Below are 22808 nucleotides of genomic sequence, written 5' to 3' on the forward strand. Positions count from 1 at the left end.
AGAACGAAACGTCAATAGCCACATGAAAATACGCATGCGTGTTGTAAAACAATTATACTTCCTGAAATAAAATACGATTATTTATTCCAGTAGGCCTAAGTACTTGTTTGTCATATGTAGACTATAGGGACTACAATACATTTAATCAGAATGTTTATATATTTTTTTAAAATTCTGATTACAAAACTGGATCGTGACTGTGAATAAATATTATAATATATCTACTTAATTGATCTTTATAAATTTTTCGACAATATATTTTGAAAAAAATCGAACACATAAGACTAGAAATTTAGATACTCATATCGAGTATATTTATAGGTTCGATACTTACTAACTTTACACCGTATCAACGCCGCATAAGAGATGAACATGTTTTGTTTAACTAATTGTGTTAAACACTTTTTAAAAATATGTTTTCAAAAGAAGTACGTAATTTTCTCTGCGATAGTTATTGTTAGCCAGTTGCTGCATTCGGTTAACGCGATAGAAGTATTATGGGCTGTAAATTGCGGAGGAGACGAACACACCGACATTCACGGAATTCACTATCAAGCTGATCCGTTAGATATAGGACACCGCTCCGACTTTGGTAAGAGTCTTATGATTCAAAGAGTAGTACCGCAAGATCAAATTCTTTATCAAACTGAACGGTACCACATCAGCACATTTGGCTACGATATCCCTGTGTACCGCGATGGTGATTATGTGATTGTATTAAAATTCAGTGAAGTCTGGTTTTCATCACCAAATCAAAAGGTAAGCAGGGGCAGAATAAATAATTATTAGGCATTATTATTTATTAGGGCCTAGGCCTAATATTAAATATTAAATAATTAGGCTACTGGCTTACTAGATCTAATAAGAGTAGGTAGGGCCTAGATTCAAGCCTAAAAAATGAGTGATTTTAGATACCTACATCAGATAATAAACTCTGCATATAGCCGATAGGGGTAATCTATCGCTTTAGCGTAATCAATTCGGCCGTCACTAGTAATGTAGGGATAAGGTAACTATCAAATATGGCTTAGATGTGAATATATTTTTGCATATTTTACTAAAATACTAAAGATAATTGATTATTAAACCACATTTAAGGTTTAAATCAATAAAAATGTCATGAAATTAAGGTTTAACATCGATGTTCCAGATACTAAATTTGCTATTAAAAACAGCGGCCATCTTAAGAAAATATTATTTTGAGTCATTTCCCTTTAATTTCTATTTGTATGGAAATGTATTGATGTTTGCTATTAAATACGTTAGTCTTGTGTTTAAATACAAAGCATGCGTTTTTTTTTTTTTAAATTCTGCCCTTTTAAACAATTTAATTGACTGACAATAAACATCAGTTCTAGAATTACTATTATGAGATGCAATTTTTACACATTAAGATACTCCCTATTTTTATAGAGCTACCACTACATATCTAATGTTTATTTAAATATTAGTTTGAGCTAATTCTTATTGTTTGTGTTATTGTTTGTTTGCTATTTTCATGTAATATTTTCATGCTTTTTTCCTTTAATTAGTGATTTAATCATAAATGACGTCCCGTTTTTTTTGACCTTTCTTCACCTTAACCCCCCCCCCCCCCCCCCCTCATTTTCGCCGTTACGAAATAGTCGTAATGTCGAAAATTACCTTTTTGCCCTGCCTGTTAAAAAGTCAAGCCATAATTCTAATGAAAACGATATATTCAGCATTTTTGTATTTGGCGAAATACATAACGTTTCACGTTTCTTACCCCTCCCATTTCCCGCGTAAAACGTCGTCTCAAAACCAGTTACTCCACCCCTTAAGTGTGCGATGTCATTTATGGTAGATGTCAAGTCCTATATACATTTTGAATAACCTTTGTTGTCAAAATGTTGATACCAAATACCCAAAATGAGTTATATGGTGTTATCCATAAACGATGTCACATATGCTATGCTAATGTGCCGTCAACTTACGCAGGGTGGTCCGGGGGGGGGGGATACGTGACGTCTATTTTGGAATTTTCTTTAAAGCTGTGCTCAATGAAATTGAGGAACACATAAAGCGTTCGTTTTCATGCATACATTTGTTCATAACGAATGATCATAACTATTGCATGCCTGTTGTCCTAAGCGGTGTTTAACAACCTGAGCACATCATCCCCGCCAAAAAGGGCCTGCCACTAAATGCCTACCGACGAAAATAAGCCGCACTATATTGACTCCAAAGGAAATAACTTCTGACAATAAGGCTCAAACCAAGTAGCTCCTGGCAACAATATTCGACAAGAGTCCAAGACACCATTAAGTGCCGCACCGGGTCACACTCGACCTCTCTACGCCACTGAGCTAATGTAAAGCCACAGCTCAGTATTGGCTTAAATTTAACATAAAATAGTGTTAGCAGTGGACAGCCTCTAAGACTGTGCATTAGGAGTACGGCCGTCGGCAAAACGCCAGAGTCCGACGATATCTGAACATCAATTTTGTCTTTTATGAAGTGCGGAGCACCTTTAGCTTAAGACCTGAGCTTGGCCCCTGTTGACACCACCACTAGCGCCGCTTATATCCACATATTAATCACACGTTTTGCGTGGCGCTTAATGGACAGACGTTTATAGGTGGGACCGGGAGCCTAAATGCATTTACCGAAGCCGCTGTGTCACGGGCATTTTAGAGCCGAACATCTCAGGGCAGCATGTTGCAGAAATTAAAAGCACGTGAATTTGTATAGTAGAGGGAGAACATCATGCCACTGTAATAAATTAAACACCAATATAATTCACCGAACTAAAGTCATTTAGATCTATTCGTCAGGCTAAATGTCGCTAGTCTCATCGTCATAGTCATTTAGTGCCTGTTTTGATTTTTTTTTAATTACGCGGTATCTCTTTCTTAAACATTAGCCTAATGACAAATGACGTCACACGCGCCGCGAACTGTTGTGACGTTGTGCTTATTGGGGGATGAAACGGCGTGGTTTAGAAAAATGACGTATTTCTTTTTTTTAAGTGATAGATTCTAATTTTCCTACGAACTATAGGTTCATCTAGTTTTTTTTTTCTAGAGGGAGATATCACTATATTGTGATGGGGGGGGGGGGGGGGATTTATATATAATCTCAATATATTCTGATCTACTACTATTCATACGGCAACCATTATACTCGTGAGGAGGACGGGAATCACTCTTATGTTCCGCAGACACTAATTAACAATGTCAACAACTTCGTTTATGAAATAACATGAACTTTATTAACACACACTTATAGATCATTTGTACAATATCAAAAAATACGTCCGTCTTCTACTATATCTAACCCCCAACTAACTTCACTGCTGCGTCTTACGTCATCGGTACATTGTCGCACCATGCTCACGTCACACTCACGCCACACAAATTTTATTGAACACGCGCACAATACTCTCGCACCAAATCGTCTACTGTCAAGTTCGTACCGTCCTATGGTAACCTCTACTCGTCTAGTCTAATTCTATATATCTACGCTATGACATATATAGTGGGTAGTTTTTTGTTGTTGTAATAATGTGTGGTGGGGAGGGGTAAACATTGACTACTGAAGAAATAAAAAAAACTAATGATAGCAGAAGGAAAAAAAAACCCAAAAAAAACCAAACCATGTGGTATTCAAATGTAACTAATTAAAATTTGAACCTATTTTAAAAAACACAATAATCTTAATTCAGAAAAGGTGTAGGCCTAAGACTAATGTCTACAGACAAAAAAAACAACTAGGCTTAATTAAATGGATCGCCCATAAATGACGTCTTACTTTTCCCGACGATTTCCCTCTCACCCAATAGTTACTAAAAGCAAGATGATGATTTAATATCATATCGCAGTTCTACTATACCCGAACCCTTAATCACAATTTCTAACGAACACGAATATATTCTTCATCATTTTTGAAAAAATATTTTACACCGTCCCATATTTTGAGTCCAACGTCATTTATGAAGAATATGGACGACCTAATAATTGACAAGTTAATCAGTACAAAAGGGTTTAATAAATGTTGGACCTCCCAAAAGTTTTTGAGATCTTGGATGTACATACATGAATAGCCTTAATTTCAATTGAAATTAAAGATAAGAAGACGGCCCTCTGTCCCACTTTTATTAAACAAGACAGCTATGTATATTCAACAACAAAATCAACACAATATACATACGAATAGACAAGTGTATCAAGGGAAACTACTCTAAATTTTATTTGGAAAGATGGCCGCTGTTTTTATCTGCTAACATTTATCTCAAACACCTTGTTTAAAGTTAGTTTCATGATATTTTAAATTGTTTTGGTCAGTGATTGTTATATTAAATCAATTATCTGTTATGTTTTGTAACATTTGACTTAAATTATACTTATTTAAACAAATATATTCATCAGTTACCTCTCCCGCACATTTCTACTGCAGCCGAATTGATTACGCTAAAACGATAGATTACCGCCGATAGGTAATGTATCGTTTTAGCGCAAACAATTCCGCCTTCGCTAGTAATGTAGGGGTAAGGTAACTAATAAATATGGGCTTGAATATGAATATATTTTTGCATATTCTACTAAAATACTAAAGATAATTGAATATTAAACCACATTTAAGGGTTAAATCTAGGCATATTGGGAAATTTTTCCTAATTAACATAGAATGATATAATAATGGACCCAGATTAATCCTATAGGCCCTAATATGCCCCATTTATAAATATACCAAATTTATCATTCTAGGCCTAATAGTCTTTTTTTATATGAATTTTCAAAGTTAGGTGTATAACTTATGTTTCATTGTAAACTGCATTCGAGACGTGTGATTGGCTTTAAACTTGCATACCAATGTTGCTATTAAATATATAATGATAAAACTTTGCACATTTGTACTCAAAGATATAGGCAATAGAAGTCTACAAATAAAATAAAAATTAGAAAAGAGGTAACTAGAAATAATGAAGTCTAATTAAGGGGTGTGGCACTGTTCTATAATGACTGCCATAAGAGACTAAGTGTCTAAGAGGATTTCCAGACTGCACAACTAGGTTGCTATTCCATATACCACCATGAAACTTTATATATTAAGACTACAGAATGTAAAAATTACAAACATGCAAGTAAAATAAACATAGCTAGAGGAAAACTATAAATAGTGAACTTGAATACGGTACAGCGCCATTAGACTATGATGATTAACTACAGGCTAATATATTGTACTTCTTTGTTGCTACTATAAAAATATTGATTAGTAATAAGAATGCTAGTATACATATTGTACAGGTAATGTATAGAGTTAGAACTTACAAATACAGCACAATATGATCAAGATACTTAACGATTTGCCAAAAACATTGGATTTATGTCCGTGTATGACATGGTAAAAATGTTATTATTAATTTCGAAAATTTTGGTTCTTGTAATGTTTCTGATGAAAAGTGTTGAGATGTGCTAAAACTCAAAGATAGACATTTCACAGTATTCTTATTTATAAAATGTTTACTGAAGTTGACGTATCCTTTGATAAATTCTTACCACATTAATGAAAGTGTTAATATTTCTGTGTTAAACTTTTCTTTCTATTATAGTTGCCTATAACTAAAACTGTAATGCAGTGCAGCTCATAAAATTGGGCATTATTATTTTTAATTTAGGCCCTTTATAGATCTAGATACGAGGTGCAGATGCAGCCTCAGACCACCAACTCGTGGTTGCAATACTAAAATTAAAACTAAAATCCTACAGGGATCGAGCTGATAAACCACACTTTAAATTCAATACAACATATCTTAGGTGTCAAAAATTAAAGGAAGACTTTAACTGCGCAGTAAAAAATAGGTATGAAGCACTCTCCAGCCTGGCAGAGGAAACAGTAGAGGCAGCAGTAGAGCAAAAATGGCTAGGAATACAGGAACTATGGAAGTCAACATGCACTGACATACTGGGGAGAAGAAAAAATGAACAAAAGAATGGATCACAACAGAGACATGGGCCAAAATTGAAGATAGAAAAGAGACAAAGCAGAAGATTAACAAATGTAAGGATGAAAAAGAGAAAATAAACCTCAGAACACATTATTGTGAAGTAAGTCGCATGGTCAGGAAAAGTGCAAAAGAAGACAAAAGACAGCTCATACAGGAGATGATAGAGGAGGCAGAAACTGCGGCACGACAAGGAAAAATGAAGAGGCTCTATGAAGTAACCAGGACACTATCAGGTAAGAACATTAATCCCAACAAACCAGTAAAGGATAAAGTAGGAAATATCTTAACAAGTAACACAGAACAGAGAGACAGATGGGTACAGCACTTTGATGAGATTTTAAACCATCCTCTCTCATCAACCATCCCTGATATACTACCTGCAAATCACCTACTAGATGTGTGTTCAGATCCACCCACAAAGTTAGAAACAATAAGAGCAATAAAAAGCATGAAAAATGGCAAAGCAGCTGGCCCGGACGGCATCCCACCAGAGGCTATAAAAGCAGACCCAGCCATATCAGCAGATATACTACATCCTCGACTTAAGCAGATTTGGGAAGAAGAGATAATCCCATCTGACTGGAAACTGGGATACCTGATAAAACTGCCAAATAAGGGAGACCTGACACAATGCAACAACTGGAGAGGGATAATGCTTCTTTCAGTTCCAAGTAAGGTGCTGACAAGAATCATCCTAGAGAGACTTAGAGATGCCTTGGACAAAAAGCTGAGACAAGAACAGGCTGGTTTTCGTCAGGACAGGTCATGTACTGACCACATTGCCACGCTGCGCATCATTGTTGAACAGTCCCTTGAGTGGCAATCCCTCTTATACATGACCTTTGTCGACTTTGAAAAGGCGTTTGACAGTGTGAATAGAGATGCTATCTGGAAGTTAATGAGCCACTATGGAATACCCAAAAAATTTATATCTATCACACAGAAACTATATGAAGACTCCACCAGCCAGGTAATACACAAAGGAAAGCTAACAAAACCATTCATGGTGACGACGGGAGTAAGACAGGGATGTATGCTATCGCCAATGATATTCTTGATGGTAATCGACTGGGTCATGCTGAGTGCCACAAAAAACGACACAGGAATCCAGTGGAGTTTCACAAAAAGGTTGGAGGATCTTGATTTTGCCGATGACATCTGCCTACTATCTCATAAGCATCAACACACGCAAGCCAAACTAAATCGGCTGTCTGAAGAAGCCTCCAAAATTGGACTAAAAATCAATAAAAACAAAACAGAGGTCATCAGAATCAATAACAGCCAGGACCTGCCGATACAGCTAAATGGAGAAGATTTATGAGAAACAAACACATTCACATATCTGGGAAGCGTGATCAATAAGGACGGGGGAGCAGACGAGGGCATAAAATGCTAAATCAACAAGGCTAGATGTGCCTTCAACTTGCTGCGCCAGATGTGGAGGTCCACGGCCCTGTCACTCCGGAACAAAATTGGTATTTTCAACACAAATGTTAAGGCAGTGCTACTCTGGCTCGGAGACCTGGAGGGTTACGAAGACAAATACTGATAGGCTACAGGCGTTCGTAAAAAAATGCCTACGACATATACTCAAAATAAGATGGCCAGACAAAATATCAAACAAAGACCTTTGGCAAATTTTAAAGCAACAGCCAATAGAGAAAGATATTAAGGCCCGAAAATGGGGATGGGTCGGACACACGTTAAGAAAAGAAAAAGAAAACATCACAAAACATGCATTGGACTGGAATCCCCAGGGGAAAAGGAGGGTGGGCCGGCCAAAGAAAACATGGAAGAGAACGGTTGAGGAAGAGGCAAAAACAGCTGGGCTCTCATGGGCACAGATTAGAGGAGCAGCCCAAAACCGAGTCCGCTGGAGATGTGTGGTTGCAGCCCTTTGCTCCCCAGGGGCCATAAAGGAGTGATGATGATGATGATGATAGATCTAGATAGGCCTGTCAGTATTTACATTTAGGCCTAATAGTTTTTTATATATATATTAATATTACACATCTCTAGACCCAATATTATTTTAGTGTTTTCATTTCCATTTAGATCTAGATTCTATTTTTTTTAAACTGTTTGCAATAAATATAGATTTATTTCTACTTGAAAATGCCTTTATAATCTATTTATCTGCAATTCGTTAATGCTAGTTTGCTAGATCTAGTTAACCTGGTATTAAGAAGGTTAATAAAAATCTGGCTAATTTAAAATTTTATAATTTATTTAGGCAGCAATTAATTACATTCTTTCCATTTTTAATTTAATAATTTAGATATAGATCTACAGTATATTTATTTTAAAGCCCATTTTATTGTAACAATCCATTTAAAAACAAACAGCTATTAAAAAACATATGCGCATATCTATTAATATCTCGTAACTCGGCCGCCATTATGAAATTACTATGAGTTTTATCGCGCTACTCCTCATTGCCCCGTGCTTAAAAACCCTTGAAATCAACATTTCTATTTATCCAAATGGTTGGCATGCTATTTAGGCCTATTTTCATGCAATTTAGATGATTGTTTATATCTGAAATTTAGTTGTCAATGCGCCAGTTCGGTAGCGTTGGCATTTCGACAAATATTTGCTATTATCAGTGAGCGCTTTCGGTATCGGACAATGTAAAACGGGAGCTAATTCGTTCATTAGTATGTATAAAAGATGAAATTCAACTCAAATATTCATATCGAATAAATTTTATTCTTCGATTCCGATGGCGAGAATAAACATGTTAAAAAATGGCGAATTTCAACAAATACCATGAAAAAGTCCGGATGTGGTCGTACCGAATCGAAACAGCGGAAGTCGAAATGCCTAGTTAAATTTATAAAAATGTCATGAAATTAAGGTTTAACAAAGTTGCTCCAGATACTAAATTTGCTATTAAAAACAGCGGCCATCTTAACAAATTATTATTTTGAGTAATTTCCCTTTCATTTTTATTTGTGTGGAAATGTATTGATGTTAGCTATTAAATATGATTGTCTTGTGTTTAAATACAAAGCATGCGTTTTTTTTTTTTTTTTAATCTGCCATTTAAACAATTTAAATGACTGACAATAAGCATTAGTTCTAGAATTATTATTATTAGGCCTAGATGCAGTTTTTATACATTAAGATTAAGAAAGTCCCTATCTTTATAGAGTTACCAACATATCTAATGTTTATTTAAATATTAGTTTGAGTTAATTGTTATTGTTTGTTTGCTATTTTCCTTTCATATTTTTGTTTTTTTTCCTTTAATTAGTGATATAATCATAAATGACGTCACGTTTTTTACCGCTAAGACGGTGCATTAGGAATACGGCCTTCAGCAAAACGCCCGAGTCCGTTGATATCTGAACATCAATTTTGTCTTTTATGAAGTGCAGAGCTCCTTTAAGAGCTGAGCTTAGAGGGGGGGGGGGTCCCTGTTGACACCACCACTAGCTCCGCTTCTGTCCACATTGATCACAAGTTTTGCGTGGAGCTTAATGGACAGACGAAGTTTATAGTTGGGACCGGGAGCCTAAATGCATTTACGAAAGCCGCTGTGTCACTGGCATTTTAGAGCCGAACGTCTCAGGGCAGTAGGTTGCAGAAATTAAAAGCACTTGAATTTGTATAGTAGAGGGAGAACAGCATGCCACTGTAATAAATTAAAGTCCAATATACTTTACCTAACTAAAATCATTTAGATCTATTTGTCAGGCTAAACGTCGCTGAAGTCTCAATGCCATAGTGCTTGTTTTGATTTTTTTTTTAATTACGCGGTAGCTCTTACTTTAACATTAGCCTAATGACAAATGACGTCACATGGGCTGCAAACTTGGTGACGTTGTGCTTAGTGGGGGATGAAACAGCCGGGTTGAGAAAAATGATGCATTTTTTTAAACAGACGAATTATAGATATATTCTAATTTTCCTACAAACTATAGGGTGATCTAGTTTTTTTTCTAGAGGTAGATATCACTATACAGTGGCTTTTTTTGTTTTTTTAATAATGGATGGTGGGGAGGGGTAAAAATCGACTACTGAACAAATAAAAAACTAATGGAAGCAGAAGGCAAAGAAAAAAAAACCATGTGGTATTCAAATGTAACTAATTAAAATTTAAACCTATTTTCATAAATACAATAATCTTAATTCAGAAAAAGTGTAGGCCTAAGACTAATGTCTACAGACAAAATAAACTAGGCTTAAATAGATCAAGCATAAATGACGTTATACTTTTCCCGATGAATTCCCTTTCCCCTCAATCGTCTCTAAAAGCAAGATGATGATTTAATATCATATCGCAGTTCTACTATACCCCAACCCTTAATCACAATTTCTATCGAAAACGAATATATTCTTCATCATTTAAAAAAAAATAATTTTACCCCGTCCCATATTTTGAGTCCAACATCGTTTATGAGGAATATGGACGACCAAATAATTGACATGTTAATCAGTACAAAAGGGTTTAATAAATGTTGGACCTCCCAAGAGATTTTGAGATCTTGGATGTACATACATACATAACCTTCATTTCAATTGAAATTAAAGATATGAAGACGGCCCTCTGTCCTACTTTTACTAAACAAGAAAGCTTTGTATATTAAAAAGCAAAGTCAACACAATATACATACGAATAGACATTTTTATCAAGGGAAACTACTCTAAATTTTACTCTAAGATGACCCCTTTTAAAATTGGACATAGCCAGACCCCTTTTAAAATTGGACATAGCCATTTTTTTGGAAGAAGTGATTTAATAAACCAGGAGTGATCTCCCCTAAACTTTCTCAAATATTCTTATATAACACTACGGGGGACTGCAACTCGGGATCAAGACAATATTTTAAATCAATTTTTTAATTACTTAAGCTTTTAAAAATAGAAAAGAATTGCACATCAAGCAAACCCCAAACTATTTGTGTTTAACTATAATAGTGCGGAATACTATTAGTACTATAATTCACATGCGTTTTTTGAGAAATCATAAATAGCATAAATTACTACTTCCTGTCAACGGAATTTACTCAAAATTTGTTAAAAGGTTTCGATGGAAACAGTGGCCCATGTCAACGCGTGTCAAACCATGTGAAGCACCCCATCGACAATCTCTGTCACGCATGAGTGGTTTTCATACGTTTTCGTCAACTAAATACCAGTTTCTTTACAACCAATTGGAAAACGACAATTTTGTGAAAATAATGACCCTAGACGATTGCTTTTGAAGATTATTAAATAAAAATCAAATGTGAATGTGTTACGTACCCCCCAATTTGGCTATAAAAAGGGAGCAACGAGCCACAGAAGTCATTAAAAATTTGAAGTTTTGCCTGTATTTTACACTACAATTTGTGTGTAACACTCACTCAGTGGGGATGCTTTTTACCCACTGAGGTGTTGTGGTTATAAGGGCTGACCCTGAGATGTAGGACACACTGAAACGATACTTTTGTCAACTACTGGCTTTATTCACATTACATCGAGCCATAAACGGCATTGTAGAACAACAGTAGAAAACAGTGTAGAACAACAGTAGATCACAGCAAAACAATAACCAAAGAAGATGACGACGACAATTAATTGTAGCCCTAAACAAATGTAAACAAAAGGTTACATCACTGGTAATACCACGTGTAGGCTACAAACATACCCGGGTGCAATAAAATATGTTACTGCCAATAAGTAGCACAATAAGAAATACTTAAATAAATACTTAACACCTAACTAGTGTGCAACATGCCGCACTAGCAGGAATAATACTGAAAAGTACTCTAACGAAGATACTCCACCCCTAGTCTGCAACATGCAGCACTAGTATGAGTACTACATAAATATAAAACATAATATTACCTTCATTAGGTCTACATTGTCATGATCTACCTCTAAGTACCGTCACCCTCCGTGTCCACAGACAGCAGCCTTGGATCTCAGACACAGCTAGGCACAAACTTCCCATAATCGCTCATCGAAGAACATGCAAAAAAACTACATCAAGCTGCTGTCCCACAGGGGCCGCTACCCAATGAATTACAACTTTATTACTTATCCCCCCTTGGCTGGTAACCATATGTGTTACATGTGTAATGGATTTTAATGTTTGCGGAAAAGCGTTGTACAGTGACTGTACAATAAAGATAATCGTAACACATTTTTTTTCTAGGCCTACTTAGATCTAGATATCAGTTAGGCTTCTGATAATTAAAGTAGCATAGGCCTAGTAAATTATGAATTTGTAAATTTAGGCTAGAGGCTATTATATGCAGTGTTGAAGGACGGGAAGTATGCAAATCACAATGAAAGGGATCTACTTGGGTTTACATGTACTTCTAAAATAAGCTTCCAAAATAACCTAATATGAACCAAATGTCTAAATAAAAAAAAAAGTAATGAAGTAATTATCTATTTTAAAATTCCGTGCGACTTTAAGTTTCAGGGTTTTAAAATTTTCAAATTTTTGTTTCAGGGTTGGTGAAATTTGGGGATTGATTTTCAGGATTCGCTTAAAAAATTAGAGGCACTCCTGTATAGGCCAATTCTAAACATGGTTTCATATGAATGCTGGCTCATGTGTTTGTCAGGTGGAGAAAAATAAGAATATTAGAATACTCGAGAAAGTTTAGGGGGGATCACTCCTGCTTTATTTGACTTCAGTGAATCTAAAAATAAGAAAATTATTGACATAAAAAATGAAAAAATTATTTTGATTTTTCTTATTGACAGGTATTTGATGTTGTTTTAAATGGTGAACATACTGTTGTTAGTGAACTTGACATTTTTTCAAGAGTTGGTAGAGGTGTTGCACATGATGAAGTAATTCCTTTTTCGATAAGAGGAGGAAAACTGAGAGTAAATGGAGAGACGTCTCAAGTTGATGGGAATAAAATTTCAGTGGAATTTATAAAGGTACAAATAAAACAAAATGTTTTTTAGTTTTGTACTGCTGCATGTTTTTTTTTTAAAGAAATCTAGTTAATCTATTTCTATGTTTGGTCCTAGATGGTTTTTATTGTTGATTTTAGCCTTAACGAATGATACATTACAGGGGGAAAAAACTATGTACTAAAACAGGTACCTTTATATTAGAAATGGTGATTGAAGTCTGCCAATGTCTCCCATTTTGATAGCTATAAATGAAAGCAGTTATATTGTACTCTAGAAATAAATAAATGTCATTATTTTCTACCATTTTAGGGTGATATGGATAACCCCAAAGTAAATGCCATATATGTTATGAAGGGTACAATAGATGGTAAGTATCCTTAAGATGGTAGTTTCCAAGGCAAACTTAACCTTACTATGCCTTACTTTGCTCGTTCCACTAGCAGTTGATGATTTTGAAAATATTTTATTCTTTTCATTTTATTCCTAGAATGCTTAATTTAAAATCTATAGAAAATCTGATTTATCAAATGTAACAATTTGTTTAGACAAGCATTTTGCAAAATTCAAAATTTAGATCATCATTCAATGTTCTAATCTTGAACAATATCTTACTAGTTTTTGGCTTAAGAATTTCAAAAAATATTAATATTAATTAGCTCAGGGAAAAATAGTATCAGCTAGACCACGTGTTCCCAAACTGGGGGTCGTGAAGGGCTTTCTGTGGGGGGGGGGGGGGGGGGGGGGTCGCCAACTGGTTGACTGAACCCTAGCAATGAAATAAAAAACACATATATTTAGAAGAATATCTGAAAGTTGGCTTCACTAACATCACAATGAAAATGGAATAAAAAATAAACAATGCGTACTGTGCAAAGTTGTTCTTAGCCATGAGTCTATGAAGATTTCATTTTCATAGCTAAAATGGCATTTTGAGACTAGTCATTCGGAACGCCCCAAAAAAGATTTGGAGTTCTTTCGTCTGCATCAAGCTAGTTGCTAACATCAGAGACTTTGTCCAACAAGAAGTTTTCACCAAGAAAACAAAGCATTAGTGCAAGCAGCATATGAAGTTGCATTAGATATTGCCAAGCAAAAAAAAACCTCACACAATAGGAGAAAATCTCATCAAACCCTGCATGTTGAGGATGGTGAAATTAATTCTTGGGTATTCCACTGAGCTAGACTATATCTTGTGTGCTGTGTATGATTCATCCCATGACCAGTTTAAATTATTTCCTTCAGAAGCATCAGACTTAGGGATATTAGTGCTCACTGATGAATGTTTAAATCCCTTTGCCATTCACAGTTGAAGTTCCACTGCTCTACATATCTATTTAATTTTATATAAAATTTCAGACACATTTGATATGGGCCTAGATAATTTTAGATGGATTTAATGTTTCCATTTACATGTTTATCTTGCATTTAGTAATGTCTATATCTTCTTTAAAACATAACTATACCATCATTTTTTGGGCATATACTTAGTGTTACATATATATTGAAAGCTAGATTATCTTACTGTAATGTAAAAACACTTTAGTAAATTCAAATCATGCTACTCTTTTTTGTTGTCTCTCTGAGTTTGGAAACACTACTTAAGAAATCTAAAATTGTATTTTTAATAGAAAGAATTAATAAATGTATCATTTATATCTTATATTTTGTGGTGGTGGTTGCAATTTTTATTTTATTCAAAGATGTTCCCAAACTTGCCGCCATGCCTGGAGCTGATTTGCCTGAAGATGAAGAAGAAGATGATGAAGAATCTCATAGTACAAAGCCCCAAAAATCCAGAAAACCATCAGGTCCCAAAATCAAAGATCCATATGCTGCTGATGATACTAGTGCAATGCTTCTACCTGTATTTGTGGCCATAGGAGCTTTTATTCCATTGTTATACTGTCTGTGTAAATTATAAACTTGATTATTTAAGTATCATATTCATTACCCATTCAATTTGGTGTCTTTCTTAAAGGATACATTTTTTTAGACAGTTAATGCTTATCGTAACTAATGTTACTTAGTCTTAAAATTCTTATCAATTGCATTAAGATGTGTGGTTTATAAATTTGGCAAAGGCTGGGATGACCCCTAGATTATTTGTTTGGGGCTTCCACATTTTGTTTTCAAACTAAAATAAATTCAACTTTTTTCTGGCTTTTCTTTCTACTAGTTAGCTAAAACTTTGAAATCACAAGCTTGTTTTTTTTAAATTGTCCAGTAACTGATGAATGAGTTGTTTCCCATGAAATGTGTGAACATGAGATGTCATTGATGCCTGCTCCCAACTTATAAATGTAACATTGATAATGGTTGATTATCTAAAGTCAACAGAGGCAAGTTTCATCTGATGTGTCATGCCTGCTCCCAACTTATAAATGTAACATTGATAATGGTTGATTATCTAAAGTCAGCAGAGACAAGTTTCATCTGATGTGTCATGCCTGCTCCCAACTTATAAATGTAACATTGATAATGGTTGATTATCTAAAGTCAGCAGAGACAAGTTTCATCTGATGTGTCATGCCTGCTCCCAACTTATAAATGTAACATTGATAATGGTTGATTATCTAAAGTCAACAGAGACAAGTTTCATCTGATGTGTCATGGCTGATCAAGCTAGCATCTTAGTAGGGGGAAAATAATCAGCTACAAAATTGTGTTTAGCATCAGAAATAAATAAAGCATGCATAGGTACCATTTTGAAAAAAAAATGAACAAACATAAAACAAACTTTAATCAAAACTAATTGAAAGAATTGTTACCTTTATATATGTGTTGTATGTGTGTGTGTGTGTAGGACCTCCCCTAAACAAATGTCATCTGCTGTAGCCCAGCTTAATCTTCACTGTATTGTTTAAAAATCAGTTATTTGTCTGTTTTTAAAATATGTAATGACACCAATGTGCTGTTAATAATTATCAGTTTTTTTTAATGACAAAGGAATGTATATCATTAGTAATTAGGGATGTTCCTTCTGAATCACTAAACTTAACTTTGACTGTAAGTAACCAATAAAAACAGGGCTCATATCCTGATTGATGTATTGATAACAATGTTATTGTTATCAATGCTATTACACCTCCTGCACTAAATTTGCAATTAGTGTCATATTTTGTGATTAACTTTGGTTTTTTTTTTTTTTTTTTTAATTATTTTTTTGCTTTAAAATACTAGTTGTAGATAGCTGTGAAGCTCACAGCATGTGTGATAATATACTCTTTCACCCCAGAATTATTTTCCAGATTTGCTCTCTTCCCTTTCACACCTTCCAGTAGGCTACACAGCAAAAAAAAATATTTTGAAACCTTTTTTTTTTCATTTAACCAGAATGAAAAGAATAAATGTTTTTAAAATTGCCATTTGAGTAATCTTCACAAAAAATGTTGTATAAGGCTGGCAGGCAGGCAGCTTACAGGAAAATTTAAAAAATAAATACAATTTAATATGGCTGCCTATTCAACACGATTGATGATTGAAAACTTTGATCCAATCAGTTCTGGCTTTATATAACTATCTGTGGTGTAACTTGATTTTATCACTAGCTTTGGTGTCACCTAATTATTATTTTATGGATAAAACATTTCAGCAGTAAATAGTGACTTGGTATCAAGCGAGATGGGCCGTAATCCTGCCTTTTAACTCTACAGGTTTTATCAGATCATGGAAATAACATTCTTTCCATACATGTAAAACTTGTTTATTAACACTGAGTAGCAAACTGCAAGCATTCAACTCTACACTGTTGTAAAGGTTGACCCTTATGAAATTCTAGCCTAAGTACTCAAATATCTGCTTCATCACTCAAATATCTGCTTCATCAAACTCAATAACTTGGTATATAGAACCAAGACACACTTCTCAAATTTGCTTTATATTACTGCAATCTTTTTGTTCTTACGTTTTTCTACAAAAGGTTACCAGTATTTCTAGACTTGACATATTTATGTGGGATTTTTAAAAAATCTGACGTGTTTAATTTGTTGTGCGAATAGTATTTAGTATTTGTTTTCTAAGTAGCATTTTGAAATTAATTTATGTTCATTGTTGTTAAAAGTCATAATGAATTTGTTCAAACCCAACAAGTATGCATTCTACTTCTACTATGTAAAATTATAATTTACATATCATGAAAGTGTTCATTAAAAACACAAATACACTTTTTAATTATTTTATCTTTATCATGTACTTGGATACACTGCTATGAGTGCTTAATGGAAATTTTTGTTGCAAAAATTATTTTAATCTGTACTTTTTGCCAGGTTTTTTTTTTTAATTTGCTTTCTGTTCAACTTTTAATGCAACTGTTTTAATCACATACTTGCAATTAAAATATAAAAATAGACAAATTTTCAATTTATATTCATATACTACATTTAGGTCTAAAATTATAGTTTAAACACTTATTTTTGATTTAATTAGGCAATTTAATTAGCTACTAAAAGATTTTTTTTTTAAATATAAATTTTGCTTCCATTCTGAAGTTTTTGAATTTGAAATAAAATGTTGCAACTGTTAACCTGGTCCTATTTGTGGACTGGACAATCACCATACCAGCCAAAAGGAAGTAAAAATATCTAAATGCTCCTAGTTTTTCAGTTATTAATTGATAACCTAAAATGTTTTAAAATTTCAATGTATGTTCTCAGAGTTTCTGCAGCAATCTTGATCTATCACCATTTCATCTCCAGCTATTTATAGTCTCTCAATCTTTAATTAAGTTTGTGTCATCTGGGGTATTTAGAGGAATATTTTTAGAGATCTACATAGTAACTGATTTTAGAATAGATTAAAAAGTAGTCATTTTTTACCAGACAGCATTACAAATTGTTTTCCAATTAAGATTTCTGCTTTTCTAACAATTTAATTTTTTTTTTTTTTTGGATAGAAGTAAGAAACACAAAGATACAACACTGTCAAACAATTTGGTTAAATTACAGAGTATTTTTAGCAATGAACTTCTTGCCTTTTTTCAACAGTTTGGTTTCAAATAATTGAATTTCCTACACGTCTTACATCAGTTCAATGAAAACAGTTGAATGTTATGAAATAGTTTTTTTTAACTTTCAATTGAACGTGTTCTGTACTGGTTATTTGCTGCACCAGCTGTAATCATTGGAGGGTCTTAACATGATCATAACTCGTGAAATGGGCTTTTTTTTTGAAATATCAAGTCAATTCTATTGTATCTGATCAATGATTAAAATGTTTCTAAAATTTCTAAATTGTGAATTACATTCTATTTAAGCTTTATATATTGAAAAGGGAATACTTTATAATGATCTTTCTTGGTTTTATGACTTAAGTTCTTAGCTTTCAGTGAGTCTCATATAACACGTTTGAAAAATTCTGCATTTCTTTGTCACTTAGTATATTGTAAGACCTAATGGAATTTCATTGGAAATATATTTATTTTAAATTTATAAGAATTATGGGTGGAAATTTATGATTTTTTTTAACATCTTCACTTTCGCAATTTTTCATTATATTACATTTAAAACATTTTTTTTTTAATTTTTGCCTGAATGCCTTTGGAAACAAAATATAAATTTGATTTAATGCCTGACTTCCCTTTATTTCTGAAATACATTATAATTACATTAATTTGATGCGTTTGTAACTCAATTTGGATCCACACACTTTGGAAATCATTAATAGACGTCACTCTTTAAAAAAACTACCGTTTCCTCATCAACACACTACTTGAAAAACCAGACGCTTTTTCTCTCCACCACCTGAAAAGCCGGGATACAAGAGCCTACCTACAACCACAGTGGTGATGTTTTGGGGTGGTCGCAAAAAAAAAAGCGTTTTAAAAATGTCAAAAGCTCATTTAAAGGTGCAATATTGAATTGTACACGAAGCGGCTATACGGCTTTAAACCAGAGACGTAACTTTTCCGCTTGATCCGGAAATAAGGTTTTTACAAGCTTTTATTTAACTCACTTCCTCGTCATTCTGTCTGTCGCCAGTCTAGATCGAAACGCAGGAGTGAAAATTCGGAAACTTCTACTTGACCGATACGATTCACACTTGGCACGTGGGTCAAAACATGAAGACATTGCAATCTGAAATTAAATTTGACTTAATTGGATGCCTAATTAATTTTTTATTAATTAATTAAAATTTGGACCGAATTAGTAGGCATGTCTATCCAACCACACCACACGCGTCATCACGTTCAATAGCTGCGCCATCACGGTACGTTCAATAGCTGCGCCATCACGTTCAGCAGGCGCGCAATGGTTTTTAGTCATGTAACTCTATTGTAAATAAAACATGTAAAGTACTGAAAAAAAATTCATAAAAAACGTTTTAATAACAAGCTTTTGTGTAATAATGCACTAATAAACCGGGAGTGATCTCCCCTAAACTTTCTCGAATATTCTTATATAAAATAACAGGGGATGGGAACTCGGGCTATAGACATGATTTTTAATCCATTTTAAATACTTAAAGTTTTAAAAATAGAATAAAATCTCGTAGACAAATTAATTGCACACCAAGTGAGCGCCAATCTTTTACTTACATGTGAAATTTCATGTATCTATCTGAAATAGTACTCAAGTTATAGGCTTTTGAAAAATTCAAAGTAGGAAAAGTACCACTTCCGGTTATCGAAAATCGTTCAAAAGTTAATACGGATCTACGATTTTGATTAAATACTTATATATGAAATTTCATCAACCTAGCTGTAACGGTACTCAAGTTATCTTGTTTACACACGGACAGACAGACACACAGACAGACATACGGACAAGATTGCAAAATTATGTTTTTCCGTATCAGTGAGGTGTGAAACGTCGAGATTTGTAAAAATCTCGATTTTTTTTTTTTTTTGCACGATTACAAGACTTTCTCTATACTTCGTATATACGAGAAAGTAAAAAGTAGAAAATAAATTATACTCTACTATTTAAATTACTATAAAGAAAAGCGTGGGTCTCTTCTCAAATATTAGTAAAGGTAACTAATCGGTACAAGTATAGAGAAAGTATTGTAATCGTGCAAAAAAAAAAAATCGAGATTTTTACAAATCTCGACGTTTTACACCTCACTGATACGGAAAAACATAATTTTGCAATCTTGTCCGTATGTCTGTGTGTGTGTCCGTGTGTAAACACGATTACTTGAGTACCGTTAAACCTAGGTTGATGAAATTTCATATATAAGTATTTTATCAAAATCGTAGATCCGTATTAACTTTTGAACGATTTTCGATAACCGGAAGTGGTACTTTTCCTACTTTGAATTTTTCAAAAGCCTATAACTTGAGTACTATTTCAGATAGATACATGAAATTTCACATGTAAGTAAAAGATCTAATTCTCTACCTTCTGTTAAATTTTGAGTAATTTCCGTTGACTGGAAGTAGTAATTTACGCTACTTTCGATTTCTCAAAAAACTAATGTAAATTTTAGAAGTACTAATAATATTGCGCACTATTATGCGCTTTTTTATTTGGCGTTCACTTGGTGTGCAATTAATTTGTCTACGAGATTTTATTCTATTTTTAAAACTTTAAGTATTTAAAATGGATTAAAAATCATGTCTATAGCCCGAGTTCCCATCCCCTGTTATTTTATATAAGAATATTCGAGAAAGTTTAGGGGAGATCACTCCCGGTTTATTAGTGCATTATTACACAAAAGCTTGTTATTAAAACGTTTTTTATGAATTTTTTTTTAAACAATCAATGGCTAACAAAACTCATTAACCAAACATTTTTTATTTAGTGGCATTTTACTCTTGAAAGCTGGATGTTTATAGTAAACTAGCGTACCCGCCCCCGCGCTTTGACGCGGGAATAGAAGAAAGTCTGACAAAATATATAAGTGGGGTTTCATCAATGTTTCCAATCCAATGTTCTTAGACGGTCTACTGACTTGAACCCGGATTCGAACTCGAGACGTCCAGCTCTCTACCGCTAGACCACTCCGTCCCACACACGGGTTTACCCACCGCATAAGAACCTTGTGTGCGTGAATCACTCACCGAAGATTATTAAAAGCGCCTCGTTCGTATCTGTCGAACAGATGGGCTCGGAGAAGTAAAGCAAGGAAGTATGCGCTATTGATGGGTGTGGGGAAATTGCGAGACGCGAAAAGCGAAATGGCGAGGCGGGAAAATGCGAGAAGATAATGCGAGACATACCTGCGGAATCAAGGGTAAATAGCGAGACACTTTTTGCGAAAAAAAAGGGTTTTTTTTATGCTTTTTTTCATCTTTATTTATTTAATTTTTTTTTTTTTAAATAAACTAGCATGTAGCCATACCCTTTAACACGAGTGTTGAATGTTGTTATTTATTTATCTAGATTTTATTATATAGATAGATAGATACTAAGAAGATAGACAGATCTAGATCTATCTATTTAAAAATCCTAACATCGTTGCTGTGCTACTGTCATCGCCCGCTCTCGTTAGCGAGAGGAAAATCCCGTCTCAGTCGGCATTAATTTAAAAATCTAGCCCGCTCATGTTTATACAAACGTGATCTGTGTCATTGTGAATTGGTATAATTTTGTCAGCAGGAGAGATATTCTGCAACATGTATTCATGGATTGTTGTACTTGCAAAAAGTGTAAAAGTATAAACAATTCTAAAAAGTGTAATTTTTTTTTTTTTATTAAGTAATTTTAATTACAAACAAAATTTACAAACAAAATCTTCTGAAACAGTCCTAGCATTAATCAAACACACCTCGTCACACCATCTTTCACACATAGTACATCCAACCCAGTTCATTAGACTCCCATTTATACTGTGCTAACACAGAACGCGAATATGAACATTAAGGAAAAAAATGTGCGTCTGTAGATAATCTGAATAAAGTCCGCTATCGACAAAACTACCATTTAATAGCTAAAAGGGGTCATCCATAAATGACGATCTTTACCCCCCTCCCCCTCCCCTCCGTCACACATTTTCACAAAAATCCAGACCCCCCTCCCCCACTAAAATGACGTCACACCTCAGCCTACAACCCCCGTCAAAATTGCAGTTGAATTTTTAAAAAACATCGATATTTTCCCAAAATCTTGTCTAATTTCTGTCAAAATGGGGTATTTTAATCAATTCCTATTACAATTTATTAAAACAGTTTTCTAAAACGCGAAAAACGTCTAAAATTCTTTTTCTAACATTAATTTTTTATAGTGTGACGTCACACATTTCTATGCAACAATACAAAATATGTTTGCGGCGGCACGGCGATCTTCAAAGACGGTAAATCAGGCGGCCTCGGCGTTCCACACAAAAGAAAGAAGTTGATCTATCGTCGGCGGTATTTCCGTCGGTTTCGAACAAGGTGGTATTCTAAGTCGACACAAAAGATGGGGGGGGGGGGGGGGGGGGAGTTCACAAATCATCAGTATGTCTAGCGACGGAAAAATCGAAAGTTTTAAGTTTTAACAATGTAAAGAAAACGTGTTTGAAGTCTGGACCAAATACCACTGAAAATCGGGTGCGGTAAATTTTTCGCAGAAATCTTCGCATTTCAACACCACCCAGCGTAAGTATCGGGTTGTGGTAAATTGCGAGACAAAAAAGTCACGTGGCCAACCGTTTTCGCGCCCTTCTCGCATTTTCCCGTCTCGCCATTTCGCTTTTCGCGTCTCGCAATTTCCCCACACCCGCTATTGATACGTTCTGAATCTCTTCCCCCACATCGTCACAAAATTAAGATCTAGACTAAAGTCTAGGTTTTTACAAGCTTTTATTTAACTCACTGTCTTGTCTGTCGTCAGCCTGTCTCTCGTCAGTTTGTCTAGATCGAAATGCCCGAGCGAAATTTCAGGCACTTCTGACTGACAGCTACGGTTCAAAGTTGGCACGTGGTTCAAGACATGAAGACAATGCAACATAACATTAAATTTGACATAATTGGATGCCTAATTATTTTTTTATGAAGTAATTAATATTTTGACGAAATTAGTACGCAGTCTTACCCAACTATTCCACACTATTA

The 22808-nt window shown here is 34.4% G+C and overlaps 1 protein-coding gene across 1 annotated transcript; it reads left to right on the top strand.

Annotated features, from left to right (window-relative positions):
* The first annotated feature begins 107 nt into the window (after positions 1–107).
* LOC131931032 (malectin-B) lies at positions 108–18440 on the top strand. Its single transcript, XM_059287714.1, has 4 exons — positions 108–759; positions 12674–12856; positions 13145–13202; positions 14536–18440. Exons 1-4 carry the CDS (start codon positions 367–369, stop codon positions 14754–14756), a joined length of 855 nt encoding a protein of 284 aa, XP_059143697.1. The 5' UTR covers positions 108–366; the 3' UTR covers positions 14757–18440.
* Positions 18441–22808: the final 4368 nt, after the last annotated feature.

The sequence above is a fragment of the Physella acuta genome, unplaced genomic scaffold (genome assembly GCF_028476545.2).
Source record: "Physella acuta isolate Inbredline_101_S28 unplaced genomic scaffold, ASM2847654v3 ptg001879l, whole genome shotgun sequence".
Taxonomy (NCBI): Eukaryota; Metazoa; Mollusca; class Gastropoda; family Physidae; genus Physella; species Physella acuta.

What these genes read in the sequence shown, in the direction of transcription:
- LOC131931032 (XM_059287714.1), top strand. Translation starts at nt 367, where the DNA reads ATGAACATGTTTTGTTTAACTAATTGTGTTAAACACTTTTTAAAAATA. An exon ending in TTTCATCACCAAATCAAAAG is followed by an intron (nt 760 to 12,673) that starts GTAAGCAGGGGC and finishes TCTTATTGACAG; the next exon opens with GTATTTGATGTTGTTTTAAA. An exon ending in TATGAAGGGTACAATAGATG is followed by an intron (nt 13,203 to 14,535) that starts GTAAGTATCCTT and finishes TTTTATTCAAAG; the next exon opens with ATGTTCCCAAACTTGCCGCC.